At 39.1% G+C, this 15,656-nt stretch overlaps 1 protein-coding gene across 1 annotated transcript; it reads right to left on the reverse strand.

Moving 5' to 3' along the window:
* Nucleotides 1-291: 291 nt before the first annotated feature.
* LOC108698695 (interferon-induced very large GTPase 1-like) lies at nt 292-12,417 on the reverse strand. Its single transcript, XM_018230386.2, has 3 exons — nt 11,931-12,417; nt 7,716-7,789; nt 292-2,158 (listed from the first exon to the last, which is right to left on the reverse strand). The coding sequence occupies exon 3, from the start codon at nt 2,152-2,154 to the stop codon at nt 292-294; it is 1,863 nt and encodes a 620-aa protein (XP_018085875.2). The 5' UTR covers nt 2,155-2,158; nt 7,716-7,789; nt 11,931-12,417.
* Nucleotides 12,418-15,656: the final 3,239 nt, after the last annotated feature.

Raw genomic sequence — 15,656 nt, forward strand, 5'->3', positions numbered from 1 at the left:
GAAAAGAATACCCCGTGGGTAACAACTTAATCAATAACCAGCATACAGGAAGCTCTTAGGATTAAATAAGTCAATTCAATAAATTCAATAAATAAATTAAAGTGCAATTAGTGCCTCCAAATAAATTAATCAATTGTACAGCTATTTAATTTTAGATTAATTAGTAAAATTCTATAAAGTGCCAATTAGTGCATGATATTCGAATATCATGCACTATTTTTTTTATTGAATTTATTGAATTGACTTATTTAATCCTAAGAGCTTCCTGTATGCTGGTTATTGATTAAGTTGTTACCCACGGGGTATTCTTTTCTTTATATTTTTATTTACTACACATGTATTTGGCTTCTTGTCATTCTTGTAGGATTCCATGATGTTTGTTAGACAATTCTGCAGGGTTTTGTTAGAAAGGCATGTATTTACCCAAACAGTGTCATTTCTTGTCAGTTCATTTAGTTTTTGTTGAAACTCTATTAGTTTTTTTAATTGATGTTCTTCAGCACCAGTTTGCCAGGAACACATTTCAGACAAGAATGATTTTATATCATCCATTGCTTTTGCAAGGTTATGTCCATATGTAAGGCTGTGATGTTGATTTGTAAGTGCACCATAGGCATAAATAAGATCAGAATATACTTGATGAGCATTCCTAAAATCTTCTTTGTGGGCAGACACAATTATTTCCCAAACAGGTATTAAGGTAAAGCCTCTATCAATTACACTCCATGTTTTATTGCTGGCTACAAGACCTTCTTTCCAGTTACTAAGTGAATCCACATGCAGTGGACCTCCAGTTTTTGTCACAGACAAATGAATATCCTTTCTAAGGTTTTCTGTTTTAACTCTATGATATTCTGCCTCAGACTGTGATACATCAACCCCAATGCCCAATGAGAAAACATCACTATAACTGCATCCTACATAGGTATTGAGTACAGAAGATATTTCTGTTTTCATCTCCTCCATTTTCTCTTCTCTAAATGCAGTAGAAGTCGCTTTCCACCAAAAAATGCCTCCAAAATGAAGAGGACCTTGATTAACATGAGAGCCAAATTGGCTAAAAAATTCTCCATACTGCTGTTTAAGTAACTCAGATCTCTCTGCGTCTCCAGATTGTTGCACAAGGTTTTCGATTTTTTTTAACTCCTTAAGTGCTGCACTGGAAAGACAAATTTGATTCTTAGATATATAGCATGAGGCAAGTGGGATATAGTTATATTTTATAGTAGAGATAAAAACATTTTCAGTTTTGTTCTTCTCAGTTTTTTCAGTTTCTTTTGAGTAAGTATAAGATGCACTGGTTTCACCACAGAAACCCCCAAAACCACCTTTCATGGAAGAGGTTATACTAAATCCCAGAGTTTCCATAGATTTGTGGAAAGCTGATTCTGCCGTAGAAGAGTAGAATTCCTTTTGATCCAGTACAGGCCCTTGTTGTGGACTGCTGAGCTTTATGTCTTCAGAAACAGCAATCAGTGGCTCCCGTTTTTTTAGGACATCTTCATTTTTCTTAGTTAAATAAATTCCTTCAAGAGCAAGACCACCTGAAGCATTAAATATAACATCTTTATCAGGTATCTTTTCTATACAGCAAAGTATCTTTTCTTTCTCACCTAATGCATTATGCAACTTTTCAATCAACTTATCTAAAGGTTCATCAGATGGTAGCCAGGATTCCTTTGCTATATCCATGGCCTTGCGCAATTTTTCCTCTTTTTGCCTTACTTCATTTTCATGGCGACCTTTACCTTGAGCAAACATTTTACGCAGTTCTTCAAGTTCTTTCTTTGCTTCTTTTTGTCTCTTTGCCTTCAGACTGGCATGCTCATCCTGCAGCTGTTTTATACTGGATTCAGCAATATTCATGAGCTTTTTTAATGCATTTTTTTCCCATGGAAAAGTTATTTGTCCCTCCATTTTCAAATAATCAGCCATTCCAAGGTACTCAAGAGATTGTTGATTTGTGACACCCAAAGTTTTTTTAAATTTATCCAGCCAATCTTCTGGCTTTAGTCCCACTTCTCTTAATTTCCTCTTGAGGCTCTTTAATGTAGATGCTATAGGAAGATGTTCTTCATCTACTGCTAAACCCATATCCACTTCTGGATTTGGAGAGTCGGACTCATCTCCAGCTGAATTTTGCTCCTCAGACATTGCTCTAAGAAAAAATAAAATAAATACAGTAATTAATACACTGTATAGAACACCTCTTAAGGAAGAACTAACCCCTCCCCCCAAAAAAAGGATGAATATGGCCTCTTTCATTTAATGCGGAACTATACATTGCAACTTTAGCCTTTGGCTCGACATACCCATATAGATAAAATATTCTGATTACTACACTGATTGTTTGATAACTCACAGGAGAAACTTCCCACATAACCAAATAATTCAATGTAGATTTCAATGAAAACTACTATTTCCTTTAACAAAGAGTACAGTGCTGTTTAGACAAGATGTATAAACAGTGGGAAATAAGGATAGTTACAGAAACATAATAATGAATTATTGTGACTGAATGTAAACACTTAACTCATACATACCACCTATGTAAGTTTAAAATGGCAATTTATTATGCCCACAGGATTGCAGGTTGTGAACCCAAGGCTTTGTATCTATGGTTAAAAAATTCAAAAATTGTTGGAATATAATCAGAAACAATAGAAATGTTTATATGGTTAAACGTAATGGACTTTTTTTTTAAGTCGTATAAAAGAAAGGCATATATTATAATACAATATAATAATACATAGGTTTATCACAAGGGGCAAGTCTATGTTGTTATGGTCTTCTAATAAATTAAAGCACATTGCTAAACAAATTTCCAGCATTATCAAAAGCCAGTTACCATATAACAAAGCAAGTTCATGTATGCATATGACCACTTTATGGCCCTCAATGCTGTCACACCAGTATTATCATAAAGTACAATTATGTGCCTGTGCTATGACCCACACTATCCTCTTACTAACTTACAAGAGGTTAAGACAGTCAAGAAATATGCTTGATTAACCTTCAAAATGGAAGTATCAAAGCAAGGTGATTAGGGATGAGCGAATTTTTTCCCCTTGTTTAGACGAAAAAATGATGCCCATAGACTTTTATGGCATTGTGCGTCAAAATAAAAAGACGCGTGTCAAAAAGAAATTTTTTTGACACCCATAGACTTTAATGGGCGTCGGCGACATTTCTCAGGCGGCAAATTTTGGGCGAAACTAAACAGGACCAATTCGCCCATCCCTAAAGGTGATCAAATACAGGCTATCAGGGCAGGGACTCCATAAATTAGCCAATGCGGCCATTGTCCCAACAAGAGTTTTAAACCTGATAGATATCTGTTGATTTTTAGCCAGATAAGCAAGTTAAAAATCTTGCCTCAGGTGACACTTGACCAGGGTTGGAAAAGCAAGCCCTTGGTAAATTTACAAGCTGAATTAAGAACATTTCAACCAAAACTTCAACTCATTCAGTGTAGAGAGCACAACTGTACCCCTTTCCCTCAGTCAGCACACCTGAGCTAATAACTGGGAAGTATGGGGCAGCGGGTCTTCTGCTTGAGATAGCAGCAGAAATGCATCTGAGACAACCTGACTGCATTTAATATAGTCTGTGCAAACAGATATCTTAAAAGGGCAGTATACCACCTTTTCACCTAAGCTAAGATAATACCCCTGAATTATTAACTTCTCCTTATCTGTGCACTGGTAATGGTATTATCTACCTTGCAAATAACAAACACAGAGTAGCTTCAATTTCCTTGTTTGTCATGTTTTGAAATAACATTTTGTGATTAAAACAAAAGGCAAAAAGTATGCTTGGTACACTAATGGTTATACTGCTCCTTTAAGTAAATGCTAGCCTATATTTTCCCTTGTACTATGTATGTATGTATGTATGTATGTATGTATGTATGTATGTATATTTTTATTTGTAAAGCGCTCCTTGAGGGCAAAGCACTGTACAACAAAACAATAAATTAGTAGTAACAAACAAGGGGTCAGAATAAAAAGTAACAATGCACAATTGTGTTTTTAAAATCAATTATGGTCTTTAAGAGACGGTTAAAGAGATTCCCCACCAAAAGCTAAAGCTATAGGTTCCATGCAGGATGCTGCCACTTTGCAGAGTGATTTGACTAAGTTGGGAAACTGGGCAGCAAACTGGAAAATGAGGTTCAAAAATAATATAAATACAAGTTATACACTAATTGGCAGTGTGTTGGGAGTTTCCTTAAATGAGAAGGATCTAGGGGTTTTGTCATTCTGTGACTACTAAAGCAAATAAAGTTCTGTCTTGCATAAAAAAGGGCATTGACTCAAGGGATGAAAACATAATTATGCCTCTTTATAGGTCCCTGGTAAGGCCTCATCTGGAGTATGCAGTTCAGTTTTGGACTCCAGTCCTTAAGAGGGATATAAATGAGCTGGAGAGAGTGCAGAGACGTGCAACTAAATTGGTTAGAGGGACGGAAGACTTAAATTATGAGGGTAGACTGTCAAGGTTGGGGTTGTTTTCTCTGGAAAAAAGGTGCTTGCGAGGGGACATGATTACACTTTACAAGGACATTATAAACAAATAGCAGGGGAGCTTTTTACCCATAAAGTGGATCACCGTACCAGAGGCCACCCCTTTAGACTAGAAGAAAAGAACTTTCATTTGAAGCAACGTAGGGGGTTCTTCACAGTCAGGACAGTGAGGTTGTGGAATGCACTGCCGGGTGATGTTGTGATGGCTGATTCTGTCAATGCCTTTAAAGGAGAACTAAACCCTAAACATGAATATGGTACAAATGCCGTATTTTATATACTGAACATATTGCAGCTTCTCAATAGCAGCAATGATCCAGGATTTCAAACTTGTCATAGGGGGTCACCATCTTGTGGGCTCTGAGCAGCTGTTGAGAAGCTAAGCTTAGGGGTCATCGCATATTATCAAGCAGAAAATGAGGTTTGTCTGTAATATAAGATGATGCTACAAGGCTGATTATTAAATTATGATGCTGGTTACCCTGGTTTCTGTGCTGCCATGTAGTAATTGCATTATCTGTATTAATTATATTATATTGTGATATTTATATTCTATGTGTATATTGTGAGTGGGTCCCTAAGCTCAGTAAGTGACAGAGCATGTGCAGTGAATCAGCAGAAAAGAAGACGGGGAGCTACTGGGGCATTTTTGGAGGTAAATATCTTTACTGCTAAAGGGCTGTGGTTGCCTTGGGCTGGTACAGAAGCACAAAAAATAATGTACAACATTACTTCTCCTTTAAAGTGGCTTGGATGATTTTTTGGACAGACATAATATCATATGCTATTGTGATACTAAACTCTATAGTTAGTATAGATATGTTATATATAACTTATGTGAAAGTAGGGAGGGGTGTGTGTATGGATGCTGGGTTTTCATCGGGAGGGGTTGAACTTGATGGACTTTGTCTTTTTTCAACCCAATTTAACTATGTAACTATGTAAATGAGGCCTAGTGTCCAACCTCTTATATAAAGCTTATCTTTTTTACTGCAAAACTGTTTATTTTCCTAGCCTAGTAGAATCCCCCTGAGGTATCTTCCTCAGTTTCCACTAGGTGGAGCCCCTGCACTGTATCTGTCCCAGTATCTTTTAATAAGCAAAGAGGCCTGGGTTTACAGAATTGCCACAGAAAACAGCTATTGTAAGTGAGTGTGATCCTGGGTCCGGGATTTAGCCAGGATTCGGCCTTTTTCAGCAGGATTCGGATTTGGCCGAATCCTTCTTCCCGGCCGAACCGAATCCAAATACTAATTTGCATATGCAAATTAGGGGCAGAGGGAAATTGCGTGACTTTTTGTCACAAAACAAGGAAGTAAAAAATGTTTTCCCCTTCCCACCCTTAATTTGCATATGCAAATTAGGATTAAGTTTGGTATTCGGCCGAATCCTTCGCAAAGGATTCGGGGGTTCGGCCAAATCCAAAATAGTGGATTTGGTGCATCCCTAGTTACATGTGTCATATACATTCTCCATTACATTGGCATTACATTAAAGAAAACAATATCCTTGCATTGCCAGATACATACCCCGAAATGTAATAAAAGGCACTAAGTTTGTCCAGGAACAGTAACCCATAGCAACCAATAACATGTTTGCTTTTAAATAGATGACCAGTAAATGCTACCTGCTGATTGCTTGCTATGGGTTACTGCTCCTGGGCAAACTTAGTGTCTTTTATTACATAAACCCCATAGAGTTAATTTTCTAACTACTAAGTACTTAAAGGTGATAGCAGACATAGTGGAAGATCAAACCATGCAGAAGGTTCAAGAGCAGAATTGATGAGTCCGGGGGGGGGGGGGAATCAGGTGTAGAAAATTCAAGTGACAATTACTTACCAAAGCAGAACTATCAGCGAAAAACTATCAACATGACCTATAGGTAACTTTTAATGTAGATTAATATTTTCAAAAGAAAATTTTTAGTGTCAGAATCACTTTAAGAGAAAACCAGTACTATAGAAGCTGGGGAGGAACGTGCAGGCACTCTGCCCACCCTACCCGATTCTCTGCTCACCCTGCAGTTTCTCTGGTCAGGGCCGTGTACCTACATCTAAAAGAAAATGGACACACGTATGCAGACTGCCAAGTCCAGATTCTAGACCGGGAGAGTGACTGGTTCAAAGGAGGTGTTAAAGAAGCCATATATGTAAAAACTTAAAAACCAAGTTTGAATATAGATGGGGGGGATGCGACATCTATTGTCTGCCACATACAATACTGTTTTGGCACCTCTCCCTCAAAGGTTTAATAACACATCAAAGCTCCAATCTTGCTCATAAAATCAACACCTAATTTAATGACATCATTATGTGGATTATGATAGATAGATTATGATGAAAATCCAGTTTATTTGACTTATTTCTACAGATATGGAATGTGATACTAATGTGATTGAAAACCATGGTGCATTACCGGAGCAGGCCACTTGATGGCAATTTTCTGTTAGGAATTTTGGAGCATTTATCTCCATGTACCTGGTCACATGTTGGAGCTGACATTCTGTCCACTGTTAAAGTACAATGAAAGCTTAGAAATAAAAAAGCTCAAATGACTGGCCATTATATGGAGATGTACTTACAAGAAGGGATTTCTTCTAGGATTTGTTCACTTCAGAAGGATTAATCATTTTAAAAAGAAGCTGAAGCTATAGTGCAAAGTCAAATTTCCATTGATTACATAAATGAAATGATTCAGAGCACTCACGTGCATAATAAATCCCCCAGGATCCCTGCCTAGTGATGATGCTCAGGTCACATGACCTGACCAAATGTTGTCGCTGACCTCTGGCCTGCCTGCCTTATCCTCTGCATCACTTGATGGAGGCCCTAAGCTTTCCAGTTCCTCTGCTCTCTTTAGTTTACAGTGACAGTACAGCAGTGTGCAGAGGAGCAAGTTGCAGGCAAAAGAAAGAAGCGTTGGGACTATCTGATTGAGGTGTGTACTAATAAATTCAGGGCCGGATTTACATAGCAGACACCCTAGGCTTGCTCCTGTTCATCGCCTCTGTCCCTTCCCCTACCTTTAAGCACATGCACAAATTTTTAGCATCGGGTTCAGAGTACTGAGGATTGGTGAACAGGAAATTTGAAAAACTATTGTATCTCCTGCAAATCCCCAGTGCTTCTGAATCAATGCAGGTGTGGTTGGGTGGCATGCCTCCCCCGAAAATAAAAAAAGTACTCACTCTGTTGAAGGCGCAGCAGCAAATGCTCACATTCCTGTGTCTTCTTCCTTTGAGAAATTCTGTTTCCAGGAATCCTGTATGCATATAGCAACATTTTAGTGTAGAAAGGCATTGGCATGGGCACCAGGTGTCCCATTCTGACTGATAAAAAAGATTTTGGCATGATGCAAAGTTTGCTTTAATACAAAGCCACCTGCCTGCTTGATATGATTGCGAATTCCAAGACTAAAAGAAGATTTACGGTAAATAATTCATATTGTGCAAGTGAATTTTATTTTGCTTGGCTAGCTTCATAAAATAGGATTTGGAAGTATTTTTAGGGAGACAGGTCCACTTTAAAATCACTTGACTTTTGAAGGAAATCATACATTTTTTCCCCCAAATCCTTCATGAAAGATTTGGTATCCCAAAATTGTGGCCAATTATACTTTCGAGGAAATACATATAAGTATTTATACATTTGGGTAACTGGTATTTCTGGTCAACACCAATTTAATGTTGTAGAGCTGAAATATTTTATATTATTTTTCAGGCCCTTCAGTCATCCCGTTAAGCACAAATGTCTCAGATGATATCTTGGCTGTCAAATATATGAGTGCTTTGCAAATTCAAAGCAGGTTCTGTGATTACAAGTGTTATGGTGCCACATTGATTCTTTATAGAGCTCTTAAAGCAAAATGAAAGCTCCAATGGTGTGCCAAATGTTAGGGCACCCCCAAGGATTGTAATGACTTACCTGATACCCTGGGCTGGTGATCCTGTTAGCAGAAACTGCACCGGCCTGGGGCACAAGGGATCGAGTGATCCCTTTCCTTCTCTTTTCTTCAGAATCCAGCGGCAAACACATATGCAGTAGAGTGAAAAAGTTCGCTTTTTTTTTGTTATAGTCCGGCTTTTAACGCTACTGTGAATGCGCACCCATTTGAAGTAAGAAGGAAGGAAGAGGATCACTCACTCACTGGTTCCCCGGGGACGGTATAGTTTTCTGCTAACAGGAGCACCGGCCCAGGGTATCAGGTACCTCATTATGATCCTTAGGGGGTGCTATAACATTTGGCATCCCCAATCTATTGGAGCTTTCATTCTCCTTTAATAATTTCCCAGCTCTTATTGTTGCAAAAGCATCACGTGCCGAAAATTGCACAATCAGTAAGTATTTCTTACTTCCTGTCTGGATAAAAATCTGTGACATTTTATTAAAATGTATGTTATCTTCATTTTAGTCCTTCTGCCAATTATTTAAGTGTTAATTGACGATGCAAGGCTACTCACAGTACTTAACATTCATCTCACTGGTAAGGAAATCTATGGAGCCTTTTAGTCACTTCTATGAGTGGAGAAGATCACAATGCCCTGTGTGCCACTGCCCTGAGAGAAAAGTCAGCTACAGATATGTGTCTAACAGTTTTTCCAACTAAAAATTGCTGTTGCAGGGTACTTTCATTTGCATTCAACAGTGGAATGCATAAATAAGCACTGAAAAATTCACATTGAAACTGTGAGTATACAACTATAAATGTTAAAGCGTGGGTGAGTATGCTTTCATATAATGGGTGGTGTAAGCAGGTCTGGATTTGTGGAAAGGCCACCAAGGCCTGGGTCTAGGGTGGCAGGATTTTAGGGGGCAGCATGAAGCCCAACCACACCCACATTGGTTCGAAAGCTCTGGGGCTGATCATGAGATACAATTGTTTTTTATATTTCCCATGCGCCAATCCCCAGTGCTCCCGACCTGATGATGAAACGTTGTGAATGAAGGGGAGGGGACAGGGGTGACTAATGGTAGAGGGCCTAGGGGTGCCCGCTATGTAAATCCAGCCCTGGGTGTAAGTATTTAACAATGCCACCTCTTATTAACAATTCCTAACTTGTAGGATAAAAGGCTGACCTTGATGGAAGTCTTTTTTTCAAACCACAACTACTATGCAAACTCAGGTAACATTTTTTGCACCGTGTTAGACCGTTGAGAAAGTTATAGGGAAGAGCTTTTGATATGAAGCATAACAAAAGTGGTGTAAAGGTGATACCTTTATTGACAAACTAAAGGTGGCCATACACGGGCCGATAAAAGCTGCAGACAGACCGCGTCGGCAGCTTGTTGGCCCGTGTATGGGGCCCCCGACGGGCTTCACCGATTGATCGATCGGATGGGGCAAAAAATCCCGTCGGATCGCGGCCGCATCTATTCGTTGATGCGGTCCCGCGATCCGACCGCCAGTTAGGCATCGTTAGGATCCGATCGTTGGGCCCTAGGGCCCACGATCGGATCAGCCCGATATTGCCCGATATTGCCCACCTCAAGGACATCGCCAAACGAGCGGATCTCTCCATGTATGGCCACCTTTAGATGATAATCACAGCAAGCTTTCAGAACATTGCAGTTCCTTCTTCAAAGCTGATTACAAAGAAGAAATGTTGGCACTGACACCCCCTGCTTTGCTTTCTACTGCAAAGCAGGAGTGTAACCAAAGAGGAAAAAGACTCTGCAGCTGCTGGAGACCCAGAAACTATAGGGGACCCAGTGGGACTTTGACTAATAAGTAGCTGCAATATATTTTTATGGAAAACATCCAAAAAGTTTAGTGGCCCAATAATCTTCATGTGGGGTCCAATAACTATTCATTCCACTGCTGAAAAGTTCAGGTGATATAATTATGTAAAGAGCTCCCAATATAAACAGTGAATGTTACTTTATAATAAGTAGTTCATATAAATAGTTCCCCTGATTGATGTACTAATTTGTCAGTCAGTTAACTGTTGGTCAGTGGAGTTTACCCTAAGTTACGTCTATGAAAGTTAATATTTGCACATTTCTATGTAAGTCATGCAACTTTTTCCACAAGTTATGTAAGTTTCAAAGTATGTTTATATGTTATGCTATTTCGGTACCTTTGCACTACTCGACTGGGCCACCTCTTTAGCCTGGGACACTTGTACCCCCTCCCCTGTAACCTCGCTAATGGCAGCCATGACTGCAATGCACACAGAATATTTCTGGCACTGGGGGAAAAAAGCTACACAACAAATGCCATGGTTATTGATTCACCTGCCATCAATATGACAGACAGACAGACATTAAGAGCTGAAAAGCACTGGTAATAAAGCACACAATGAAACCGGTCATCAATGAAACTTTACATTGTATTGTCCCCCCTGTGTTAGCTTTCCTCCTTTGCAAGGCAAACACAACTAATATCTCTGCTATTTCTATATATATTTATTGGGCTCTTTAATTCTGTAAATGAGACAGAATTAAAGTAAAACTTGCAGGCAAACCCTGTACCGCACTTAATGGGAATACTTGTGAAAAAATCAAGATTTATTGAAAAAAACCCATTATATATGTAAATATATATATATATCCTCTTCTCTGGGAAGCATTCCTGTATTATTGTCTGGTAAACGCTGCCTGTGTGCATTCTATATTATCCTTAGTACAGAATATAGTAAGGACCCAGATAACTAAGCTGAAAACCTGCTCACTCCCACATAGGGTTGCCACCTTTGCTGATGGCTAAACCCGAACACGGGGCGGAGCAGATAACATTGGGGGTGGGGCAGTGATGTAGGAACAGACATGATGACATCAGAGGAGGGCACAATGATGTTGGTGGAGTTATGACACCAGGACAAGGTTATTGCATCACTTAGATGCAACTGGCTGGATTTCTATCCAGTATTCTCAATGTTTAGGGGGTTATTTACTAAACTCCGTATGCAAAAACCACAAAAAAAAAGTTGTGATTTTTTTTTTTTATAAAATCGGACATTTTTTGGAATTTATTAAAACCGAGGATGGAAAAGCCGAATCAGAAAATCTGGCATCTCAGACCTGTTGAGGTTGCATATAAGTCAATGGGGGAAGACCCAATGATTTTTTGATGTGCACTGGGTTTTGTGCAATACCCCAAAGTTTTTGGGTAAAAACCATAAGAAATTGGAGTTTTCCGGTGAAAAATACAAGTAATGAAAATCTGATTTTTTTTCTGCAAAGCAAATTTTTTGGAAAATGTAATAATAAATAAGTGTAAAAAACGATTATGCATTTTTAGGAGGCAAAATAAAATAGATTATCTCTTTGTCATCTTCCCTTTGATCTGTTCTGTTCTGTTCTGTTCTGTAATGTTTAAACATGTCCTCCCATGGGTGTCCCACATGAAAATGTGACCCAGCCACGAAGGGCAGCTGATGAAATGAAAGTCTTATTATACTCACCTTCAATTAGATGCAACTCAAATGCCCTCTGCTTTATTCTTCTGCTTTAAAGGTATTTCTTATTTTCAGCCTCTTATATAGCAACACGTGGCTTGCTTTCACTTTCTCTTTCCGAGAAATTTCCTGCTGTGGTGGAAAAGGAAGAGGGGGTTGTGGGTGAAAATACTGCATTGTGAAAGAAAAATTTAAACTAGCATCTGAAACTGCATGTCACACACTGCACTTGCACTTGTAAATGTGTAAACCAGTATGCACATCAATACCATAATATCTACATGAAATCTCCCCAACATGCCTGTTCTGATATAGTCTTAAAGCGGTATGTAAAACCCAACAGTAATATTTGTATGAAATATCAGCAGTACTTGTACAATGTCTGTAATCACACTTGTAGCCCTTTCAGTAGTATGTACTTGCATATAGCAGTAACTATAAGATCCATATATGTGTCCTGATGGCATTTTTCCATAAACACTAAATAGGGGCAAATTCACTAAGGCCCGAAGCGCCGAACGCTAGCGTTAATTCGCTAGCGTTAGTGAATTTGCGCAGTAGCGAAAATGCCAAACGAACGCTGGCGTAGTTTCGCTAGTGTTACTTCGCAACCTTACGCCAGGCGAATCTTCGCTAGCGACGAAACTACGCAAATTCACTAACTTGCGCAGTGTACTGAACGCTACTTTTTACGCTAGACTTCCTTCGCCACCTCAGACCTGGCGAAGCGCAATAGAGTAGATAGGGATTGTTTTAAAAAAAGTCAATTTTATATCTAAGTCCCAAAAAAACGCTGGCATGTTTTCTACATGATGGGTGATAGGCTGAAAAAGATCGAAAATTTTTTGGGGCTCCCCTTCCTCCTCCTCCCAACATTTCCTGACTCATGGCAACTTACCTAGACAGTGGGCACATGTGTAGGGCAAAATAAAAATTTTATTTGCTGATTTGAAGGTTTTCTAGGCATTTTTAGTGCAGATACGTGTTCCTCCATTGAAATTTGAATTTCGCGCCGTATGCAAATTAGCCTTCGCTAGCGCAACTTCGCTTTATATAGCGAATCAACGCTAGCGCAACTTCGGAACCTTATGCTACCCCTGTGCGCAACTTCGGATTTTAGTGAATTTGCAGAGCCCTGGCGAAACTACGCCTGGCGCAACTTCGCATCTTAGTGAATTTGCCCCAATGTCTATGAATAATTACATAGTTATTGGATCAGTGCCTACTGGTCTTTCTTTTACATGGGACTTAAATTATTTACATAGTAACATAACATAATAACATAGGTTGAAAAAAGGCATACATCCATTAGTTTAACCTTTTTTGTCAACATAAAACCTGCCTAACTGCTTCTGAATATACATTATCTAGTAGAATTAAGTCAAAGGCAACTGGACATTTAGAATTTTTTTTCCTAGAAATATTTCTCACCACTCACCCGAGTGGCTTCTTAAGTTCAACTGAATTCCACTAGATACTGAATTCTAATAGATACCGTAGATATTATGACCCGGATAAATGAGAATCATAGATAAACTGCTTTCCGAAGCCTCCCCAGGAAATTCCTTCCTGACTCCAAAATGGCAGGCCAGTCCCTGGATTAAACTGTACTAAGAACTATTTTAAGTAACTGTATATTCTCTCACTTGGTTAAAAAGACAATCGTATGTATTTGCCAGTACTACAACTGTGTCAGGGAGTGAATTATACCACTGCACAACTTTTCACCCACAACCCCAGCATCATTGCAAGGTGGCAATGTACCTGATGCAATTGTTATGCTATAATAAGCACAGTTGAGCCTATGCTTTGATGTGAATTCAGGGGTGTAAATAAATAGGAAGCTCTGGTTGAGCTGGTACATCATCGGCTAGTGTCAGGGCCCAGTAAATTCGAATGGTTATGCCCTCAGACCAGCCATTTAATCCTCCACCCTCTCCCACCATGTTTTCAACTCATCTGACCCACCTTGACATGTCACCACCCCGCCCCCTCCAGTTCTGGTAAGTAATCTACTCTGGCAAAGGTGGAATCCCTAGTTGGCCCGAGCCCCTCATCAGACTTCTGCCTGCCCCCTCTAATGTCAGTCATGGTCTGGGGCAATTTATTGCATAGAAGAACCTAAATTCAGTCCGTAAAATGGAAGTGCAAATATGCAGACAAAAGCTTATTTCAAAGTCAAAGTAAACTTTATTGTCATCTCAGCAGTATACGAATACACAGTGAGACAAGACGACGAGGCTCCAGCTGGTACAGATATCGGAGTGTCTCTGAGGTTGTCCTGGTGTGTAAAGAAAAGTTCAGTTCAGGTGTGTCTGGAATGTAGTGGGTGAGTTGAGAAGTCTGATCGCTTGTGGAAAAAAGCTTTTTCGGGCTTTAATACTGCGAAAGTGTCTGCAGGATGGGAGCTGCGTGAACAGTCTGTGTGAGGGGTTATTTGATCCCTTAGTATCGTAATGGGAAACATGGTTTTAGAGGTTACCCATCATGCCCAAACTCACCCTCCCCAATTGCTGCCTATAAGAATGGGCCCAAGGTAAGCTTAATATAGTAACTGTTATTTTTATTTTTTCAGTTACTATATTAAGCAGTGGGTATGCATTACCCTAAAACCAATGTTCTTAGAGCAAAGTTGTGTGGGCAGAGTTGCTCAGTAGCTGATGGAAGGAATTAAAAAAAAGAAACGAGAATCTTTTGGAGGATTAGAACTCACTAACCCAGTTTTATTTTTCTCTCAAGTGGCTATTTATATATCTATGATCTATTATGTAGACACAAATATTTTACCTTTGAAGGACAGAGAAGCGGGATTGGATCAGACAGAGTGAGTTTTCATGGAATACCTGTGGCTGGAGGCCTGGAGCTAAAAAGTAGGAATATAAATAAAACTATGTGTTGAGTTGTTCAGTGGAGCAAAGCACAATTTATTCTGGTATGTAGCTGCAGTTCTGACAGCCTAAACATATATTAAACATAGATCTGATTATTCAGACAGTTATACAAACACATATGCTAACTTTTAGCATATCCAAGAAAATAGGACACTCCAATTTTTTGGCAAGATCAACTGCAAGCCATCAGGATGATACGGTGCTCTCCAATACTGTACTTTCATCAGGTATTTGGCCAAAGAAAAGGAAGGAAACAGTCTAAAACACAACCATGACTTTCTAGAAGGCTGGCCATAACATTATTATTATTAACATGTATTTATAAAACACCAACATATTCTGCAGTGTTGTACAAAAAATAAGTGTATACATTAAACATTAAGAAAAACACACTAAAACTACCAATAATCAAGACAAGATGTAAAGAGGATCCTGCCCAAAAGAGCTTACTGCTGGATCCTTGTAGGATCACAAGAGGTTTACTCTCTGAATTTTAATGTAAAGCTTCTTAAACTGAGAATTATCATACTTCTTTCTTAGATTGACTAGAAATATAGTTTGACCAAAATATCTTATTAAGGTCTAATTTAGATCGTATTTCCCCCCCAAGCTTTTTTTTTAAAGCATTCCAGATTAACTTGAACTAAATCTTAGTCATTAAATACTGTAATTACCAGCTAATAAATTCTACTTGGACTTACCCCAGGGTAGCTGAAAAAGGGCTTACAAAGAAAAGTAAAGTAGGTATGATTCTGCACCTTGTGTCCAGCATCAGACTAGGGGGCCTGGGGCTCCTGCCTCATGGGCCCCCCTCCAGCCCCCTGCCCCAGCTGCAACCCCC

The sequence above is a fragment of the Xenopus laevis genome, chromosome 8L, assembly GCF_017654675.1.
Source record: "Xenopus laevis strain J_2021 chromosome 8L, Xenopus_laevis_v10.1, whole genome shotgun sequence".
In the NCBI taxonomy this organism is placed as follows: Eukaryota; Metazoa; Chordata; class Amphibia; order Anura; family Pipidae; genus Xenopus; species Xenopus laevis.

What these genes read in the sequence shown, in the direction of transcription:
- LOC108698695 (XM_018230386.2), bottom strand. Translation starts at nt 2,154, where the DNA reads ATGTCTGAGGAGCAAAATTCAGCTGGAGATGAGTCCGACTCTCCAAAT.